Consider the following 19,119-nt stretch of genomic DNA (forward strand, 5'->3'; position numbering starts at 1 on the left):
GTTGGTCAGAGAAGGGTAAAGGGATGCAGATCATTGTATGCTACGTGTGGGGCTTCGTCAGAAAATGCACGGCTTGTAATCATTGGAGACAGTGAGGGAGCGGCAACGTCTACTGAGAGAGAGAATGTCTGCCTTTGTTCTAATAGTTCGTTACCTTATGCGGCCCTTTTCTCTAGCCTTCGGGAAAGAACAAGAGAGACAATCAAACAGTACCGACAGTACCATCTGTGCGGGAGACAAAGCAATGTGATATAATCATGGACATAATGCCCCTTGTTTGTGCATTCAAATGCTTTTTTTTTTTACCTACAGTCACATCAGGTTGAGGTACAGGATGGAGACGTACTTTTGATTTAAACACCTGAAAATTAATATCAATTAAATTAGTAGCAGAGTGTGCGGGAGCACAAAACACAGAAAAACAGTTCAACGAAAGTCATCCAAGCACACACATTCGCGCACACACGCCGTTCTCAAATCCCATGCACATACACAGTCAAGGATATGCAGACATAAACTGGGAACAAGGGCAGACCCATGTGGTTGAACACAGCTGCTAGATTTTATTAAGGAAACCTTGAATATGTAACCTTGAAACTTAAAACATCAGCAGTTTGTGAAATAAATAAATAAATGTACAAAGTGGAAAAACATGGATCAGGCAAATCAATACTTTGTTGTGAGAGGAAAAACAAAAGACATTGTTGCACAAAATAAGGTCTTTGAGAGTCCATCTGCGAGTTGTCATCACTTAAAAGCGGTCCCATTTTATTTTTAATCAAGGTTAGTGGGGCAGCGATCACCCTCCCTGAATGACCCATTTACACTGCAGCGGCCCAAAAAGGTGTCCATGAAATTGGTCAAAAATCCAGCAACATATTGAGGACAAGAGGTGCGGGTCTGAACACGACCTGTACGCTCGTGAATCTGTCAGAACATGAGAGCGTTTCAGTCCAAAACCCCGGCAATATAAAACCCCCGCAAGTCCGTTTTCCGTTCGCTGGTATTTATCTGGAAAAGTCTGAATCAATTGTCCATCAGCGGAAAATCTTGCCCACATCCGTCATCGGATATACATTGCGCAATCATTTGCCCACCAGTTACCCAACCTTTCAGACATATCTTGCTGGATCATTTCAATACACATGAGATGGGAATTATTACAGAGATCAAATAAGAGAAGCGAAACAAAAAGGAGAGAGAATGCAAGAGAGAGAGAGAGAGAGAGAGAGACGGGCAGCAAACAGCATTAACTCTTGATCCAGCCCTGCATAAGAAACATGCCCTTACCTCCCAGGAATCCTCACCGGCTCTGCCTGCCGTGTGCTCTCCCCGCAGGTTAAACGGACACCCTGTGGAGTCTAAAGAATAGCCTCTGTCACATGTCACACACATGGGGACCCAGCGACCTCTGACCCCTAACTCCAATCTGAAACCCCCCCCCCAGACACCCACCTTCCTTTACAAACCACCCTTGACCTCAGTCATCAGAGCAAGGACAGGTATCTCTTCAAGGAGATGTTCTACAGGGAGTTGCTAAATATAGACAACAGGGAGAGAAAGGCAGTTGATGATTAAACAGAATCTTTTGATTGAAGCCTGATTTTCTCCAGAAGCCTGAGGGAGACAGAGCCTTGCTGTGTCGCCCAGGGTGGGACAGTGACAGAAGCTCTCCTTGAAGAAAATGTTAGCCTATCCTCGCGATCTAAGGAGACTTCTCTTTAGGCTACGCTTGTGCTACATGCAATGCCCCTAAACTCTCAAAGTTGTCCCCCAAATCTACCATTTCATAGTGGACCGTAAGAAGATTTTTTTTCTACCTGATAATAACACCACAGATATAAAACACCTGGTACCTGGGAAGCAAGAGACACATAGAAACTTGTACAATCATAGAGCAGCAGTTTTTTTTTTTTGACAGGTGTGATACATTTGTTTCTGTTTTTGGAACTGATGACTAAGTTTCAAGTCCTTTATCTTTAGGTTTATTAAAACTACAGGATGTTTATGATTAATAACATTTTGCCATAACTAACAGAAATGTTTTAAAATAAAATATATTATAGCTACATAACTGGCAGCACCAAACAGAACCGATTCCCACCCTGAACTCACGGCAAACGGGGACAAATCAGGTTGAGGAAGTAAAAACTCCATTAATTTTCTCCAGAGGAGAATAGATTTTTAACAATAACTTATAAACCTTTAAAGGCAGTCCTACTGTGAGCTACAAGCTTGGTAATCGATGGTTTTGTTGAAAGCATCAGTTTGCATTATTTCACCTTTAAAGAATACTTTTTTTTTTTAATTGGGAAAAACTACATTACCCATAAAGCTGTGCAAAAAATCTCCAATCAGAGAATGCCTCCCATAAGGCACAGCATATAACAAATGAAATGGTCTCGCTATGCTATTATAATACTTATATATTTGTGTGTGTATAACTTACCATATTTTGTTTCTTTAGATAAAATGAATTGTGTTATATTTAGTGTCGTCAAACGATTAAACGGGATTAATCGCATCCCAAATAAAAGTTTTTTTTTTACATAATACGTGTGCATATTTGTATATATTTGTGTATATTTATAATTAATAAATAAATACACACAAACATTTATGTACATATTTCAGAAATATATCTTGTTTAGATATTAAATATATTTATTTATAATTTAAATTATATTAATATAAATATAGACATTTTCTAAATATATACTGTATGTGTGTGTGTACTTATATATACAAACAAAACACACATATATTATGCAAGCAAAAACTTTAATTTGTATGCAATTAATCACGATTAATCGTTTGACAGCACCAGTTACATTTTAATCGATATATATTATATTTTTTATTCATTTTATGCAATGCTTCATGGGATTGTAATTCCTTCCCCCACCAATACACAGTTTTTGTACTTTTGTATGATTTGCAAATATGTTTTGCTTCACTTTGCTTAAAGTTTGCAATGTTGTGATTCACCCTAATGCACTCTAGTTTGAGTTAATGTTGTTGACACAACAACAACAGCTCAAATGGCTTACGTTTTCATATGGTGCCGTTAGTGGCGCAGATATAACATCTAAAGGAATAAAGTTCCCCCTTATTTTTGATGATAAAGTCAGACTATTCTGCAAAATGCAGCAGACAAACTGAAATACTCTTTTGGTGTTGGCACAAGTCATTATTAAGGCACTTTATAAATAGCACTAATGGTTAAATGAATTGGTTTTGGGAGCCACACTGGAAACACCACAGAGGTCAAACAGATCACTTCTGAGGCCCAGTGACAATGTAAAACAACGCTCATTCCCCATCTGAACACTCACCTGGAAATTTCAGGGGGGAGGATTTGATAGGTGGGTCTAAGCTCATAATACACAGAGAGAGCAAGAGCGAGAGAGAGAGACAGATAGAAGGAAAAGACACCATAAAGACACAACAGAGCTGAGATGGTGTTACTTACTGGGCCACTGAAGCCTGCGAGTTGAGTAACCATAAGGCAGAGGATGGACAGCAGCAGACGTGTGCGGCAAAAAAGCCAGACCACACGACGAAGAGATGCCCCTTCCCCTCGTGACCTGACTTCTTCATCCCACAGCCCGGCCAGCCTGTGGAAATGATGTTTTGTTATCATGCAATGCATCTAGCAATGACATCAGGCCTGGCTCCAGGTCCAAGAAGTACCACTGTAACACCACATAGTTCTATATGCGAGAGTTGCACCGGCCAGGCCTGAATTACATATATTTTAGTTGGAAGAGTGCTGTGATAAGAAGTCATATATCAGTACTGACCGGCGATGATTGACCTCACAACTCTCAAACTGCGACACAGCCCATATATCCTCCAGAAACAGCTGACCCTTTTTATGGGCCAACAACACCAGTGAGGTCAACCAGTTAAATGTCATAAAGGAGAAGAGGCCAGCGTTGTCGACTGGATGCTGATACCTGTGGTGACAGAGTGAAAAACAGGACAGGAGATTTGGATTAGTCTCTAAGCTGCAGCATTTTCATTCGCTCCAATTTGGTTTATTTTATTAGGGCCACCCAGCCTGAGTCACACGTGCTTTTCTCAGGGACACAGTGTATGTCTCGTAAAACTGTGTCATTTGAGTTTAATCACTGCACCATGACATTTTAATAGGGTTGTAATTTTACCAAAATGTGGCTTTTGTTAAAATTCAACAAAGATGTTTGTACTAGGGCCAGGTTGACCAAAGTAATTTCTCTATTTGAATCGACTCTTCGTCATAGATTCTTAAATAACCCCAAGAATCTATATTTTAGTCTAGACTGTTTTCAGTTGATTCATGAACAGCGCTTTATAAAACATTATTTATAGCATGCCTCCCATCCAATAATTTAATTAAAATTGAATCTTGAAATTAGTATCCGTATCCAGATTTAGTTCGTAAGTATATTCTTGTCTCCCGTGTCGTCGTCTTTCAATGTCTAAATCCCAAATTCTTTCACCATTTACTCAAGACATTAATTGATGGACTGGAGTGGTGTGGATTATTGTGATGTTTTTATCAGCTGTTTAGACTCTCATTCTGATGGCAGTGGCACCCATTCACTGCAGAGGATCCATTGGTGACCATGTGATAAAAGCTAAAAGCTAAATCAAACTACATTTTCAGCAAATTTTCCTTTTGAGTGATCTGTTCCTTTAAGACTGTAATTAACCACTCAATAGCTGACACTGTTATCTATTCAAATAGTTCAGTTTGTCCCCAGTTGTTTCAGAAAATTATTCTATTGGCATCTCAGGTCTATTGAGTCATTGACATTTGAGATCCTGACCTTCACAAGCATGTAGACATCTGAAAATGGACACAGTGTTACTCATCGTGATTGGCTAACTGAAATAACTGAAAGGCACACTGATCAGTAACTTTAGTACGTACTTGCTGGTGGAGCGGATGGGCTTGAGTACACAGACACTGTGGTGGTATTTGCTTCTCCCGACTTCGTCCTCCATCTCTTTTGCGTCAGCGGCATTGCTCCCATCCAATGAGAGGCCACCCTCAGCTCTTGCTGCCGTTTCAAAAGCATCCTGGGAGAAACATCAGCAGATCAGGTGTTCAGCTGCCAGGTTTGTTTTTGAGCATGGCATATCAGCATTTTTAAATGGAAAAATGTGACTATGCAAAAAAAAAAAAAAAAAAAAAAAATTGTTAACAGGAAGTGAAAGAAGACATGTTCATCAGCATGATTTGGGCCAGGAAAAATATCATCAGCGAAAAAAAACAGGAAGGAAACCAGTCAGACTCCTAAAACCATGCAACCCATAATGCCTTGGGGAAAAACCACTGCATCATGCAAGTCTTGTGCTGCACATGGCCTTAAACACAGACAGCTGATAAAGCCAATAACTAAATTACGCACACATGTTCAAGTCATGTGTCAGGCAAAATTCTTAATAGTAATCAGTAAATAGTTTAATAGCCTTCTGTTCACACTAAACCTGAATTTTTGTCACTAAAGACAAAGCTTTAATAAAGTGGATACCTGTGAAAACTATTTTTCATTGTAGTGTGGACTGTAAAAACAATGACGCAGGTTTCGTGACGCATAAACTGTATTAAAAGTTATCTATGTTTATACCTGTATTGTGCCTGTTATGTGCTATTCACTTTCACACTGTTGCTAAAGATAAGTTACTTTGTACACTCTACATATCACAGTCCAGCAAAGACGGCAGAAAATTTACTCGCAAGTGCTGTCCTGCAGTAAAACATGAAGGCAGTTGAAGAAGAATATTGTGAGAATTTGTCTGTATCATCTCAGTGAGCTTTTATGAGGTTTTACGCATGTCCAGTAAAGTGAAAATCTTCATGTGAAACTTTTAGAAAACGTTTGAAAATGCTTGTGTGGATGGAGAGCGTTTTAAAATTAACACTGTTTAATGTACACAGCCTGAATTGGGCAAAAAAAAAAAAAAAAAATTTTACTTTCCCGAGTTTATTACATCATTAAAGTTGTGTTTAATTTTGGAAATGAGGCATTATCTAATTAAACACTGTATGCACACTGGATAAAGCTACGTTAAAAATTATTTAATTTGTTGACAGAGTTTTAAAGTGCCCCATCATGCCATTTTTAAGGTTTCTAATATTGTTTTGGGAGTCTCCTACAATAGGTTTACATGCACTCAAGGTAAAAAAAAAAAAAATACACTTTTGTTTTCTCAAAATATACATTGAATATCAACTAATTTTCCAAAGATTTTCAAATGATTGGTTCAAAGCAGTTCTAAGGTTCAGTCTCTCTAAACCCCTTCTTACTGTGAGCCTACTCTGCTCTGATTGGTCAGTAGGGCTGAGATGATATGCTAATCTGTCGATTCAATGCTATCCCGATACTTGTGTGGCATAATTTATTATGATTTTTTTCTTGCTTATTAAAGACTAGACGACGGAAAAATACTTGATCATACCCTTAAAGAGACTGTATATGATGAGTCATATTAACAAAAACAATACGTCACATCTTTCTGAACGTTTATTTCAGGAGCATACACATACGTATATGTTAAAGTACCAAAACCCTGAACTTGCACATGAATATAATAGTCAAATGTTTAACAAAATGAATAGTAAAATACTTTATGAAATAAAAAAAATAAAAAAGTTATGTTACATTGCATACCGTTTAGCCGTGTTTTCCCGGCAGTGTGTAAATTCCACAGTGTTTCCACTCTTGGGATTCAAAACGTGAAGGTGCAAAAAGAAATGTATTCACATATTCATTAAATTACCATGGCTTTAGCATTTCTGATGTAAAGAAATAGCCAAATATTAAAGATTAAGTGGACATTTGAATTAAATGATGCTTGGTAAAAAAGGGAGCAAACCGAAGGAACAGAGCGTAAAATTGTTGATTTTTTTGTGGGAAATTAATCAGATTAATTGATTAATTCGTTGGTGGATTAAACAATGTAAAAATAGTCATTAGTGGCAGCCCTTAACATGAAAGAGCGAGAGAACCAGTGTTCAGCCATACATATGGGAAGCCAAATGAACTGAAAGTGGGACGAAACAGCGTGGTGTTACAGAGCTCGCACCGTGCGGCTCAAAGGACCGAACCATGCAACTGTGCTACCGAAGGAACAGTGGCACAAACTAATCTAAATTAAAATACTTAAATAACATATGCACACAAATACAGTTAAAACGCTAAGCAATACAACGACATGACTTTCACAATGGAGTTTACACAGACATAAATGTATTTAGGTAGATTTTGAGGCACATTACCATGAAAAACTAAAGTAATCCACCAAGTTTTCAGTGGCTCAGATGTTGGGAGAAAACAAAAACTCTTATGTTCAGTCCTACATCTAAACACAGAACACCTGGATTGCTTACGATACATTTTTGAGATTACAGCTGCTCAAGAGCGGCAAAAATGGTGAACAGCATACAACACGGAGGGAGGAAACTATAGCAATGCAGGGCTGTCAATCAACCATCATGGCCTGGCCCAATGCAAATGGCTTGCCAAGTGAGACTGATTTGGTTTAAAGGGAATTAAAAAAGCAACTTACAAATGATAATACAAATAATTTAATAATTACATATTTTATATATATATAATAAAATAATAATACAAATATACTTGACCCCACCTGCAGCTACACACTGTGACGTGAGCCAAAGACTACTCTAACAAACAAAATATTTTATAACAGGTTAGACAACAATAAAGTTTATGCTGCCCGCATCCAGCCGAGACAACAGTCGATTATATGAGCCACTGCCCTGGGTGACAAAGGCTGTGGCGTATTCTGCTGACATTCAGGCTAAGTGCTGTCTGAGTGCGTCTGCGTATATGTGTGTGTAAGCAAAGGCAGACTCCAACATGTTTTAAAGCCCATGGAGGCAGAAAAAGCCAGCTGGATTAGCTCACTAAAGGGAACCGCATGTATTTTATAGCCTCTCAGTTAATAGGCAGGATGGGCATCTTCAAACACTGCTAGTGATGCTAATCAAACAAACTACACTCCACTGAAGTCAGTCTCTCATCTACTATCTCCCATCATGAGAAATAAAAGGAATTTCTCAAAGGGTCTCCACACCATTGGCGCTCGGGTTCTTAATATGGTAACAACAAGCATCCATTTATTAACATTAGTTAACATTAGTTAACATTTACATGAACAACCCTCTATGCCCATCTTGGCAATTGAACTGCCATTGGCTTGTAATTTTTTTCTTGTCGCCAGACTAATATTGCAATGTATCATAGATTCAAGGAACAGACACAACTGTGTGTTCCTTCTGGTTCTTGAATCTTATTGGCTAAGAGCCTTTTCCAGTGGTGCGATATTCCAGTGATAACAGAACTCCAACCACTTCAACATTTGTGTCACTCCACTTAACAGTATTTCTCACAACGAGTGTCATGGCAGATGCCCAAATCCACAACCATTTTAGAAATACTACTGTTGTTGTGTCACGGATTGTAGTTTTAGAAGTTATTTTTAGGCAAGAATGTACTTGTTTGGACTTCAAATTTGCGGTTTGTTAATAAAGATAATGTCAATTTGAAAATTTGCTTCAACAAAAGGGAACTTTTGATGCTCTAGCGGTTAATAAACAGAACTGCTTGCGTCTTGCGGAAGAACATCGTAGCCGGAACTACTTCTCTCTGTTTATGTCTACGAAGAATCACAAAGGTACTGGGTTACTCCGCCGCGGTATCCCCGAAGCAATCTAAAATAGTCAGAATATAAACACTTATTATAGGTGCACCCTAGTGATTCAGGACAAGCTAAAAACACGGTTTGGAAAATGGATTCATGGTGTACTTGCTTATTATATAAATTTTTCTACATTTTGAACACAAACAAAGTTACGGGCCGCAGCTCTGATTGGTTATTTTTTACCGGGAGCGATGGAGTTTCTGCAAATGGCAATAGGAGCACTGGGAGGAGCCAGAGGAGCTTGATTTTTACACAGATTATCTGTCTCATATTATACTGTCAGGACATAATGACAGGTTTAATAAATATGTTAAAAATATTTTTTAACAAAAGTTCCCTACAGCACCTTTAAATCCATTACATTTTAATATTTGGTCACGGGCAGAAATGTTTATTTTGAAATCACGATGTAAAATACATGTCCTCCTGTGTTGGAAAGGTTTATAAATGAGTTACGTTACAAATCTAGTGAGATAATACATACGCCTCAAGTGTATTCACACATACAGTACTGGTAAAGTACCCGTAAGTTACCATTAATAGATCATGTGTGAACAGGACATTTTCAAAAATCACGTTAATTTATTAATTATCGTTTTTATCTTCATTATCGATAACTAATTTATGTTAATTATCGTTCTTATGGAGATGCCATGATTAGTCTGAGCTGTTTACAAAGCTCCGCGGCTTTATAATTAGCTTTTCTATGTAAATATGCATTAGATTTACATCTTTGACCACTGCGCCTTGATTCATCAGAGCTGCAACTTTGCAACTCGATACTATTATGCACCTCTTGTGTTTATAAGAGCAAAACATTCTGATTTGCTAGTAATGTTAGTTTGGTTTAGAGGGAAATGGTAGGCGAACTCATGGACTGATAACAATCAACATTTTGTACATTTTTGTTAAATGTCGGTTATTTTTTCCACAGCCAAATGCTGCATTCAATTGTGTGATATTACTTCAAATTATGTTTCAATAACTTGTATTAATATTACTTTCTTTGTATCAGTTATTATATTCTACTGTACAACAGTAATATATTTCTGCCAACTTTTCTTAAAAATGTGCAAGATTCTGTGGCATTCCCCATTAAACACTAAATTTAATTTTCAAGACTGGATTCTGCAAATCATAGCACCCAGTCTTTTCTGAATGAAAAGATCTGAGGACATTTCACACGCACACAAATACACAAAGCTAGTTTTCTTCTGTCAGCCACAGCTTTAGCAACTCTGTCACAAGCTCTCATGGGAAACATGCTCGAAAAAAGCCTTATCTGGGACTGATCAGAATGCAGGGAACAGAACGATCTAGAAACCAAAGACACACTGAGAACGACAGCTCAGCTTCAAAGAAACAGAAACTGAAGAAACGAACTGTATAACAGCACTTTTAAATACGTTACAAACACAACAGTGAAATGCATCACATTATTTACATAACACTCATGTTAAAGTGCCTCGAGGTAAGTCTGCCTTGCGCTACAAAAAAAAGTGAATCTGACATGTCTGGCTGGATTAGATGAATGGGAGAAGAGAGAAGGCTGTCGTGAAGCGTTCTGCAATGCTCCTCAGCACGTGCAGGACGTCCTCACCACTCTCCGTGTCCCTCTAATGCTCTCACGTTGCACAAACATACAGCTTCCCTGAGCACTGAGTGGGGCATCGGCCTATCAGCAGGCAAGGCTGCTGGACGCATCACCGGAACCCAGGATCACAATTGGCTGTCGTGTCAAATAAGGCGGGACTAGATTATGTAAACAGATCCAGCTTCTAAATACAGGCTGAGCAGCCAATCACAAGCACTGCCTGCACACACGGCATCACTAGTCCTGAACTGAGTGGCTGAGAGATACAGAGAGAGAGAGAAAGGTAGCGTTATAGGAAAAGACAAAGAAAACTCTGGGCAGCACAGGACCCTCTCTTAACATGCCGAAAAAATGCTGACGGCAGGAGTGTAACGGACAATAAAAATGACATCACAAAGGGTTCGACTACCTTTATGAGCACAAACAACAGCTGCAGCATTTTAATGTTAATGAGCTAGTCCAGCCAGAAATTAAATTTCTGCCATCATATACTCACCTTCATGTCGTTCCAAAGCTGTATGACTTTATGCATGCTTTAAAGTTTTTTTCCCCATACAATGAAAGTCAGTGTAGCTCAGAGTTGTTCTTTTGTTTAGCACATAAGACAAAAATAGTCATACAGGTCTGGATTGATTAAATGATGACTGAATTTAACTGTAATTTTACAAAGCTACGAGAATACTTTTTTGTGCACAAAGATAATTATAACATAATTTATTCCGAGTTCTTCTCCCTGAGTTACTGTCTTCTGCAATTTTGGAGAGTACCCCACTACGTAATAAACAATGTTTACGCTCTGCATTCGCGCGCTTTCCCTGAACGTAATCAGCGTTGTTTACGTTAGTAGACAGTGCGCACATCCTGAACATAAACAACACTGATTACTTTAATTATGTTCTGGGGTGCTCTGTAAATCGGCGGAAGACAGTAACTCAGGGAGAAGAACTCTGGATAAATTATTATTGTTTTCGTAGCTTCGTAAAATTACGGTTGAACCCCTGATGTAACATGGACTATTTTACTGATCTCCTTGCTATGTTTCTGTGCACTGATAATGGTAATATCATTGCTGTCTACAGAGGGTCAGAGAGCTCTCAGATTTCATCAAAAATATCTTAATTTGTCCATGAGGATGAGTTATTAATGAAAGAATTACCATCTTTAGGTGAACTATCCCTTTAATACTTCTCACTAAGGCAAAGAGCAGCACATGTAATAATGTCAAAGTATTGTAATACAGAGTTTTGTCCACGTCCACAAAAAAAAATAAAAAATTATGCTGAGGTTCATGAAGCAATAATAAAAACGTCATGAAAACCATTCAGTTACAGCATTTTTGTAAATAGAATGATTTATAAAAATAAAAAATAAAAAAGGCCCATTCACACCAATAATGACAACTATAACAGTATGATAAAGCTCTGTTTATTATAAGCACGGTGCAGTTTTGTTGTCTGCCACTTTAAATGATCAAGTTCTTTAAAGTTGGATAGATTCTGATTGGCTGTCAAGGTTTTCATTGTTCATTGTTTTCAATGTTTTAATTTCAATGGGAAAAAACGTTCTGGTGTGAACTTGCCTGTTCTCAGAGAATTAAAGCGATTATTACAACTTTATCTTTACCATCCTTGGCTTGAACGGTCCATTACAAAGGATTCCCATTTGTGAGAGTTTAAGAGTTGAGTATTTGAAGGGTGTTTATTAGTATGAGAGGATACTCAACAAGAAGCAGAACGATGTCTAAACACAAATCTGAAAGGACATGCTGCGTATACGGTGGACTAACCTGCACTTTAGACAGCTCGTAATGGTCCGCTTCTGGTCCGGGGAGCGTCTCTCTGGACGATACGGCCCTGTACGCAGAACCAGATGCCAGACAGTCCTTTCCCAAATCATGTCCTTTCATCTTCTTTTACCAACATAAGAGCGCCTTTGTTGCTTCTTCTCTGAGCTTGATCCTGTCAAAGTCTCCAAATCTGAACTGATGAGAGAAAAGATGGGTTAACAACATGAATGGACATGTTATTCTTATTTAGTCAGCATCGATTGAGCACATTATATGCGCAAATCCCACTTTAGCCCATTTGAGCCTAGCTTTGAAGTCTGACAAGATGGTATTGTTGTGATTAATAGTGGAAATATATAGATTGCATGGACAGACTTTTTAGTAAGCACTTTCAGTTGTCTCAAAACCTAGTGAGCTTCTTAAGATAAATCAAATCATAATGATCATAAAATCAATTGAAAAGGACCATAAAGATATAGTAATTTCATGACAACTTACAAAATTTTCAACCCACATTATCATGACTAATGCATCCAAACATTTTGCAATTCCCTTTAGCCATTTTAACAGTGTTGAGATAAATATATTAATTAAAACAGCATAGTTTCTTTATTTTACATTAGCATGGATGAGAGGCAATACAACTAATACTATCCTTTTGTATAAAAATTTAAATTTTCTCTTAAAAATATCATTACTATATGTTTAACAAATTGTTTTAGCCATTTTTACTGCACTACAGAAAATAAATATATTATAGTAAGCCTTATAGTATTTATTTACATATTTATACTTACTTTTAGTAATGAGAATGAGCTTTTATTGCTTAGGGTAATGAAAGTGAGGGGGAAAATATATATATACACGCACACATTATATATATATATATATATATATATATATATATATATATAGTGCTGTCAAACGATTAATCGCGATGCAAACAAAAACTTTTATTTTGGAAGCGATTAATCGCGATTAATCGTTTGACAGCACTGTGCAAAACATCTGTGGACTTTCATTTACTTACTTAAGTTACTTTAGGCAAAATAGAGTTGTTTATTTATTTATTTTATGCGATTTGCCCGAGCATGTTCTTATCTGGGTTCACGCCTTCATTGACCAAAAAATGTTGCAACTAATAGTGCAATACTGATATTGACTGTACTCACAAGCTTTTGACACACGGCCAGTATTTTGATATTACCGGACTAATATGAATGAATATACACATTATTATATTGATCTGTGTAGCGAAAGAGCAGCAGTTATCTGGCGAATACAGTATTACACGCTTACTAACAGCTAACGTTACAATCTCGGAAGACAGAATAAAAACAGAAACTGAATCTACATTAGATGACACTGGATTGCGCTGGAAGTCTTTCTCGTGTTTATTTGAGTGCAATAGGCCCCATATCTCTAACCAGAGGAGAACAACCAGTTCCTAAAAAGACGATTGAAAACAACAAACCACACGGGTTTCATTCAGGGACATCTACAGCCTTTTGTTTTTTAGATTAAACAAACCCTCTATATATTGGCCAAACGGATCTGTGTTTTATGGCAAAGAGCACATCTTGGCTTAATCCCATTCTTATTGTTATAATGATGCCTTTTTCTATTTTTATACTTATTCCCCACTTAATTCCGTAGCATATATGTATCCTGATCTGAATTATAATTAAATAAAAAATAATACGAGTAGCACAAATGCGTTTCAGTCCCGTCTAGATAGACTTGTAACGTTACAGAGACAATAGATGTCACTTACATCAGGATATAACACACCAAGAAACACGACGTCCGTCGCAGTAACCTTAACGTTAGCGCATATTCACGTGAAATATGCGTTTTGGTTATTTGTTCAATGTTCTTAAAAGTCAGTGTAATAATTTACCATGACATGTCAAATGATGCTAAAATCAGAAACCGTTAAAAAAAAATTAAATGATGGTGTCAGAATTACAAATATGTAGCATGCAAATTACACAGCAATAAATCTTATTTTACACATCGAATAAAAGATAAAAGCGTCCACTGCTGCAGACACATTACCTGTTTGTCTGGTTGGTCTGCGGGTCTTCTACAGCGGATGGAGCAAAACAACTTCGTTATAAACAAGATATTTGAAGGACTCTGATGGACGCCGTTATGGGAAATGTAGTGTAACTAGCGTTCGCTACACGTTCACAATCGTTAAAAGTGCCGATTTGGTGGAACTACGCTACCCACAATTCCCTTCTCCGTGAATGAGTCAGAGCTCTGTTTGTGGGCGGGGCTTACTGCGCGACTGAAGGCGACGCGCAGCCTCTGCAGTCCAGCGCTAGTATTGCAGTCTGGTAATAAGCGCAAGACTCTGGAGTGGAATTTTACAGTTCCACAAAGTACAGTGCGATGATGATTCTGCAAAATATGTGGACATTGTTCCTCACGTTTCACTGTTTCATCGGTAATTACATCCAAAATGCAACACGAAAACCTGTCCATGGATTTCCTCTCTACATGCAGCCACAAATTATTTAAAATATCGGTTTATATTAAATAAGTTTATTATCCATATTTATACATTAGCTGCAAGTCATGATAAAACGTTCAACTATAAATTAATTCAAATCATTGTTGATTCAAGTCATTGCATAAAGCATATATATATATATATATATATATATATATATATGTATATATACACACACACACACACACACACACGTATACTTTAGACAAATCAATTAATCGAATACCAGCCACTAGTCTATTAAATATAAATACATACACAACAGGTAAGTAGCTGGAATTACAATAACTTAAGTGTAAAAAGATTTTTTTTATTAACGTCACTTACCAGCTTCACTTTAAAAAAGCAATTTTATTTTCTAGATATAAGTGTTAACATTAGAATCATGACACATTTGTCTGCCCAAAATCACAGGAGATCATTATATATATGTGTGTGTGTGTGTAATTAGCCTTGACAGTGTCACTAGATTAATCTCAAGCACTGAACACTCAATGTATAAAACTCACTCACTCTAGTCAAATGAAGTACATGTCACTGAATGGGGTTTCTCATAGCTCAGCCATTGCTATATAAATACCATTAAGTGAAATGTCTTTCCTCCAGATGTACACTAAAGCCAGACAAACAGTTCTCGTAAGTGCTCCAGGGTTGAGTAAAGGAAGTGTTAATGATGAAACCTGTAATTTCCCTTAATTTTGCTCTTTTCAGTTCTTCTACAGCTGGTTTAACTCGAGCATCAGTTCCTCTGCTAATCCTGGCCTGATACAAAGACTACAACTCTCAGATGCTGCTCTACTTAAAGCTGGGCGTAAAATAGCAAAAGCTAGAAAGATTTCAACTATGCTTCATGTACTGAAAGAAGATCAGACAGGCAACTTTTTGGACCAGTTTTTTTTTTTTTATTGTCTGTACACAAAAGCAGGTTACACGTGAGATGGGTACAGCATCTGAAAAACAAAAGCAAACAATTAGTTAATTGTTGAATACTTGCATTTCATATAACTTGCCACAAACACACTGACAGTCAACATGGCTCAGCCTACTCACTGAAGTACTTAAATACATTTACATCATCATGCACCAATAACTACACCCTTATACTCTTTTTTTTTTTAAACTTGAAGCAGATTGTAAAGTACAAGGGAATGTATTTGTGCCCCAACATCCTACATCAGGGTTATCACATAGAGGGACACTGTCCTGCAAGCTATTAATTTAACACCTGATCAAGCTAATCAAGGTTTTAGTAGGCACACAAGACACTTCCAGGCAGGTGTGCTGAGGCGAGCTGAACTCTGCAGGACAGTGGCCCTCCGAGACAGAGTTTGGACACCCCTAGCATAGATCAAATAAGACAGGATCTACCAAAATCTCTCATCAGGTATGTTACAGAGAACTACAAAACCCCATTAAGACCTCAAGGGTCTTTGTCACTGCCAAATTAAGCATGCATGTGCTGGACAAATGAAAATGGACAAAACACAGTGGCAGACACAGACACTGATATCTGAAAGAAACTAAGACCCTTACCACACGAATCCTGTGTCCGATGGCCTTCGCTGGAAGGTTGCTCTTGAACTTGGCACGAACCATTCCACTGCTTCCATGAGCCCGAGTGACTTTGCCCCAGATGACACGCGTCTTGTTGGGTTTACCGCCGGGTGTTGCAGTGTTCCTTCAGACAACACACAAAACTCACAATAAATAACATTGACCACTATAGAGCGTCGACAGAAACGATGAAACGCTTCTCCATCCAAATGTCAAAATACGTTTCACAATTACATCCAAACTGTCAACACCAAAGCTATTGACAACCCATGTTACATCCAAAATCCAATATGAAACATGACATTCAATGAGTAGTTTATGTAGGTTAAACTATTTAAAAAAATGCATCAAGAAGTTTAGCAAAGAAGCTCAATGTGGTGTCATAACATCACAAACATGACAGACATATTTCTGACAGCAGCACAAGCTCAAGTCTTTCCTCACACACACACAAAGACTTCACTGAGCATCACTTGCTTTTTTGCCTTGTAGACGTAGGCACAGCGTTTGCCCAGGTAGAAGTCGACCTCGTCACGGTTGTAGACTCCCTCGAGCTTGAGCAGAGCGGTGTGCTCTCGCTGGTTCCTCAGGCCACGCTTGTAGCCCGCGAAGATGGCCTTGCTCCACAGCCTACAACACACACAGGGATAAAACCATTCATTTGGCCTCAGCTTTATGCACGAGCCAAGCAACATTTAACCCTGTAATGTCTAACACATAAGTCAAACACCTAATTTGTTTTCTTTTTAAGCTGTATTTTCCCCCGCTTGATATTCTTACTATATCTTTCTTTGAACCACAAATGCTGATGTATCAACTAGGATTAAAGCAAACAAGGATTGAACATTTTTCTTTCGTCTAAAGATTCAGTTAATGGTTACTTTAACTAAAGGCACAAACTAAAACAATCACACTAAAATTCCTTTGACTGCTAAAACATATAAACTATCAATTAGATGAGAAAATATTTGCACAATTGCTGTTTCTGCACAGAATTAATGGCTTTAAAATAATAAATGTATATTTGTGACAGCTTTCATGTCTTACCTTCCTGGCATGATGATGCTTTGACCAGGTCAAATAAACCTAGAATGACAAAAAAATATAACAACCTTAAGTCTGAGGATGAATGAATAGTCTCGTGTTGTTTCTAGACATTAGCAACAGCTCCACAACATTACTGCGTGTTTATACTCCACTCTATAGTCTTATACAAAGTTATCCGTAGCTCATAGTTGTAAATATGTCTTCAAAACAAGTTTATCAGAGTAGAACTCAACTAAATTGATCATGTTTAGACAGCGCTGAGAATGAGCTGCGGATGAGTTTAGCCTGAGCTAACTTTCATCCCGCAATCCGTTCAGAATCTGAAGCATCTTACGCTTCACGAGGCAGAACTCTGCGGATTGTGGACTTCAGGTCTGTTTTTATTCATACTGGAAGATATTGTGCTTTAGTTTACTTCACATTAGGCTAAAAATGTCACATTTTAAAAGTCGAGCTCTACGACGCTCACCTGATTCAGTCTCAAAAATGGAGGAAAAGGCCGCTCGCAAGGAACGCTGGGAAAGTCTTCTTCTTCTTCTTCTTGGTTTTTAACGGCAGCTGGCAACCAGCATCATTAGGTGCATTACCGCCACCTTCTGCTCCGGAGTGTGGAACAGAGCGTAACATTCTACTCATTAATCCTGTCCTTTTAAGAAATTCAAAGAAAGCTTTACTATTTATTTTACTTGCCCATTTTATTAAAGATTTAAAATGTACCACCTGAATTCCATTCTTCTTGATTTCAACTATCATACTACTTCTTTCTTCCTCATATTTCTTACATTCAAGAATTGCATGAGTTACTGTTTCTTCTACTTTGCATTCTTCACATAGTCCATTTGGATGCTTCCCTAATATTCTGAGTGTACTATTGAGATTGGAATGTCCCAGCAATATTCTATTATATACAACCTCTTCTTTCCTTGTTTTACCAATATGTCTTATTTTTTTACTTACTTTGTTAATTAAATTGTAGAGAAATCTACCCTTTTCGTTGTTGTCCCACTTTATTTGCCATTCTGCAATAACATTTTTCCAGATTAAAACCTTAATTTCAGACTTGCTTAGAGGAACTTGTACGCTGGGAAAGTGTTAGCAGCGGTGTCTGATAATGTGCCTGACTAAAATGAAAGCGTTTTTCTGATTTTAAATTTGGATGTCGTGAATAAGTAAAAATACACACACACACACACACACACACATACACATATATATATACATACCTGAAAGAACTTGTTCTTTTCTGTTTTGCAAATCCTTTTTTTATAATTATTATTAATCTTATGAATATTCAAATATTTTGATATTCTGGATTTTTGACTTTTCATGAACTGTAAGCTCTAATCATCAAACTTCAACGTTTTAATTTACATGCAAAGAATCTAGAAAAAGTTTCACTTTTTGAAATAAGTTACAATTATTTTTTAAAGTTGCACCTGTACCACTTTCCAGTTGCCCCTAAATCGTCATCATCATCAACAACACCAACAGCATAATAATAATAATAATAATAATAATATGTGTTCTTTTATTTCACTTTAATTTTAACAAATGTATATTTAGATCAATGTACATATAGATCACGGTTTCATAAATTATTTCTATTATTTCTTTATTTCTTTATTTGTACGTATATTTTTACATTTAAAACAAATTGCTAAATGTTAACAAAGTGCAAAAATACATATGCACATAAACCTTTATATATAAATATAGAGAATGCATGAATTACAATAAACAGAGAAAGAGAGTACACCAAGGTGTCTGTGTTCAACACACACACACACACACACACACACACACGCAACAACACACACTTCTGCAGATGTTATGTATATGAACCCAACGGCTTGCTTTTACATCATTTGCAAATTTCTAAGGACATTTGAGCAGTAATGATCT

General features: G+C 37.3%; 2 protein-coding genes across 3 annotated transcripts in view; both read right to left on the minus strand.

The window, feature by feature from the left end:
* The window catches only part of LOC113078616 (multidrug resistance-associated protein 5-like), a 38,991-nt gene extending 24,720 nt beyond the window's left edge, over positions 1 to 14,271 (minus strand). Inside the window, exons 1-5 of one of the 2 annotated variants that reach the window (XM_026250938.1) lie at positions 14,157 to 14,271; positions 12,099 to 12,293; positions 4,919 to 5,067; positions 3,804 to 3,959; positions 3,473 to 3,617 (exon numbers count right to left, since the gene is read on the minus strand). In XM_026250938.1, coding sequence (XP_026106723.1) covers positions 3,473 to 3,617; positions 3,804 to 3,959; positions 4,919 to 5,067; positions 12,099 to 12,218 — 570 coding nt within the window. In that variant the 5' untranslated portion in view covers positions 12,219 to 12,293; positions 14,157 to 14,271. Of the gene's footprint in view, positions 1 to 154; positions 1,318 to 3,472; positions 3,618 to 3,803; positions 3,960 to 4,918; positions 5,068 to 12,098; positions 12,294 to 14,156 lie in introns of those variants that run through there. The other variant, XM_026250939.1, reaches the window with a different exon arrangement.
* Positions 14,272 to 15,515: 1,244 nt separating this feature from the next.
* On the minus strand, positions 15,516 to 17,798 carry LOC113078615 (60S ribosomal protein L35a-like). Its single transcript, XM_026250937.1, has 5 exons — positions 17,687 to 17,798; positions 17,218 to 17,256; positions 16,648 to 16,800; positions 16,150 to 16,294; positions 15,516 to 15,566 (listed from the first exon to the last, which is right to left on the minus strand). The coding sequence occupies exons 2-5, from the start codon at positions 17,226 to 17,228 to the stop codon at positions 15,543 to 15,545; spliced, it is 333 nt and encodes a 110-aa protein (XP_026106722.1). The 5' UTR covers positions 17,229 to 17,256; positions 17,687 to 17,798; the 3' UTR covers positions 15,516 to 15,542.
* Positions 17,799 to 19,119: the final 1,321 nt, after the last annotated feature.

This window comes from Carassius auratus, unplaced genomic scaffold (assembly GCF_003368295.1).
Source record: "Carassius auratus strain Wakin unplaced genomic scaffold, ASM336829v1 scaf_tig00026110, whole genome shotgun sequence".
NCBI classification, from domain to species: Eukaryota; Metazoa; Chordata; class Actinopteri; order Cypriniformes; family Cyprinidae; genus Carassius; species Carassius auratus.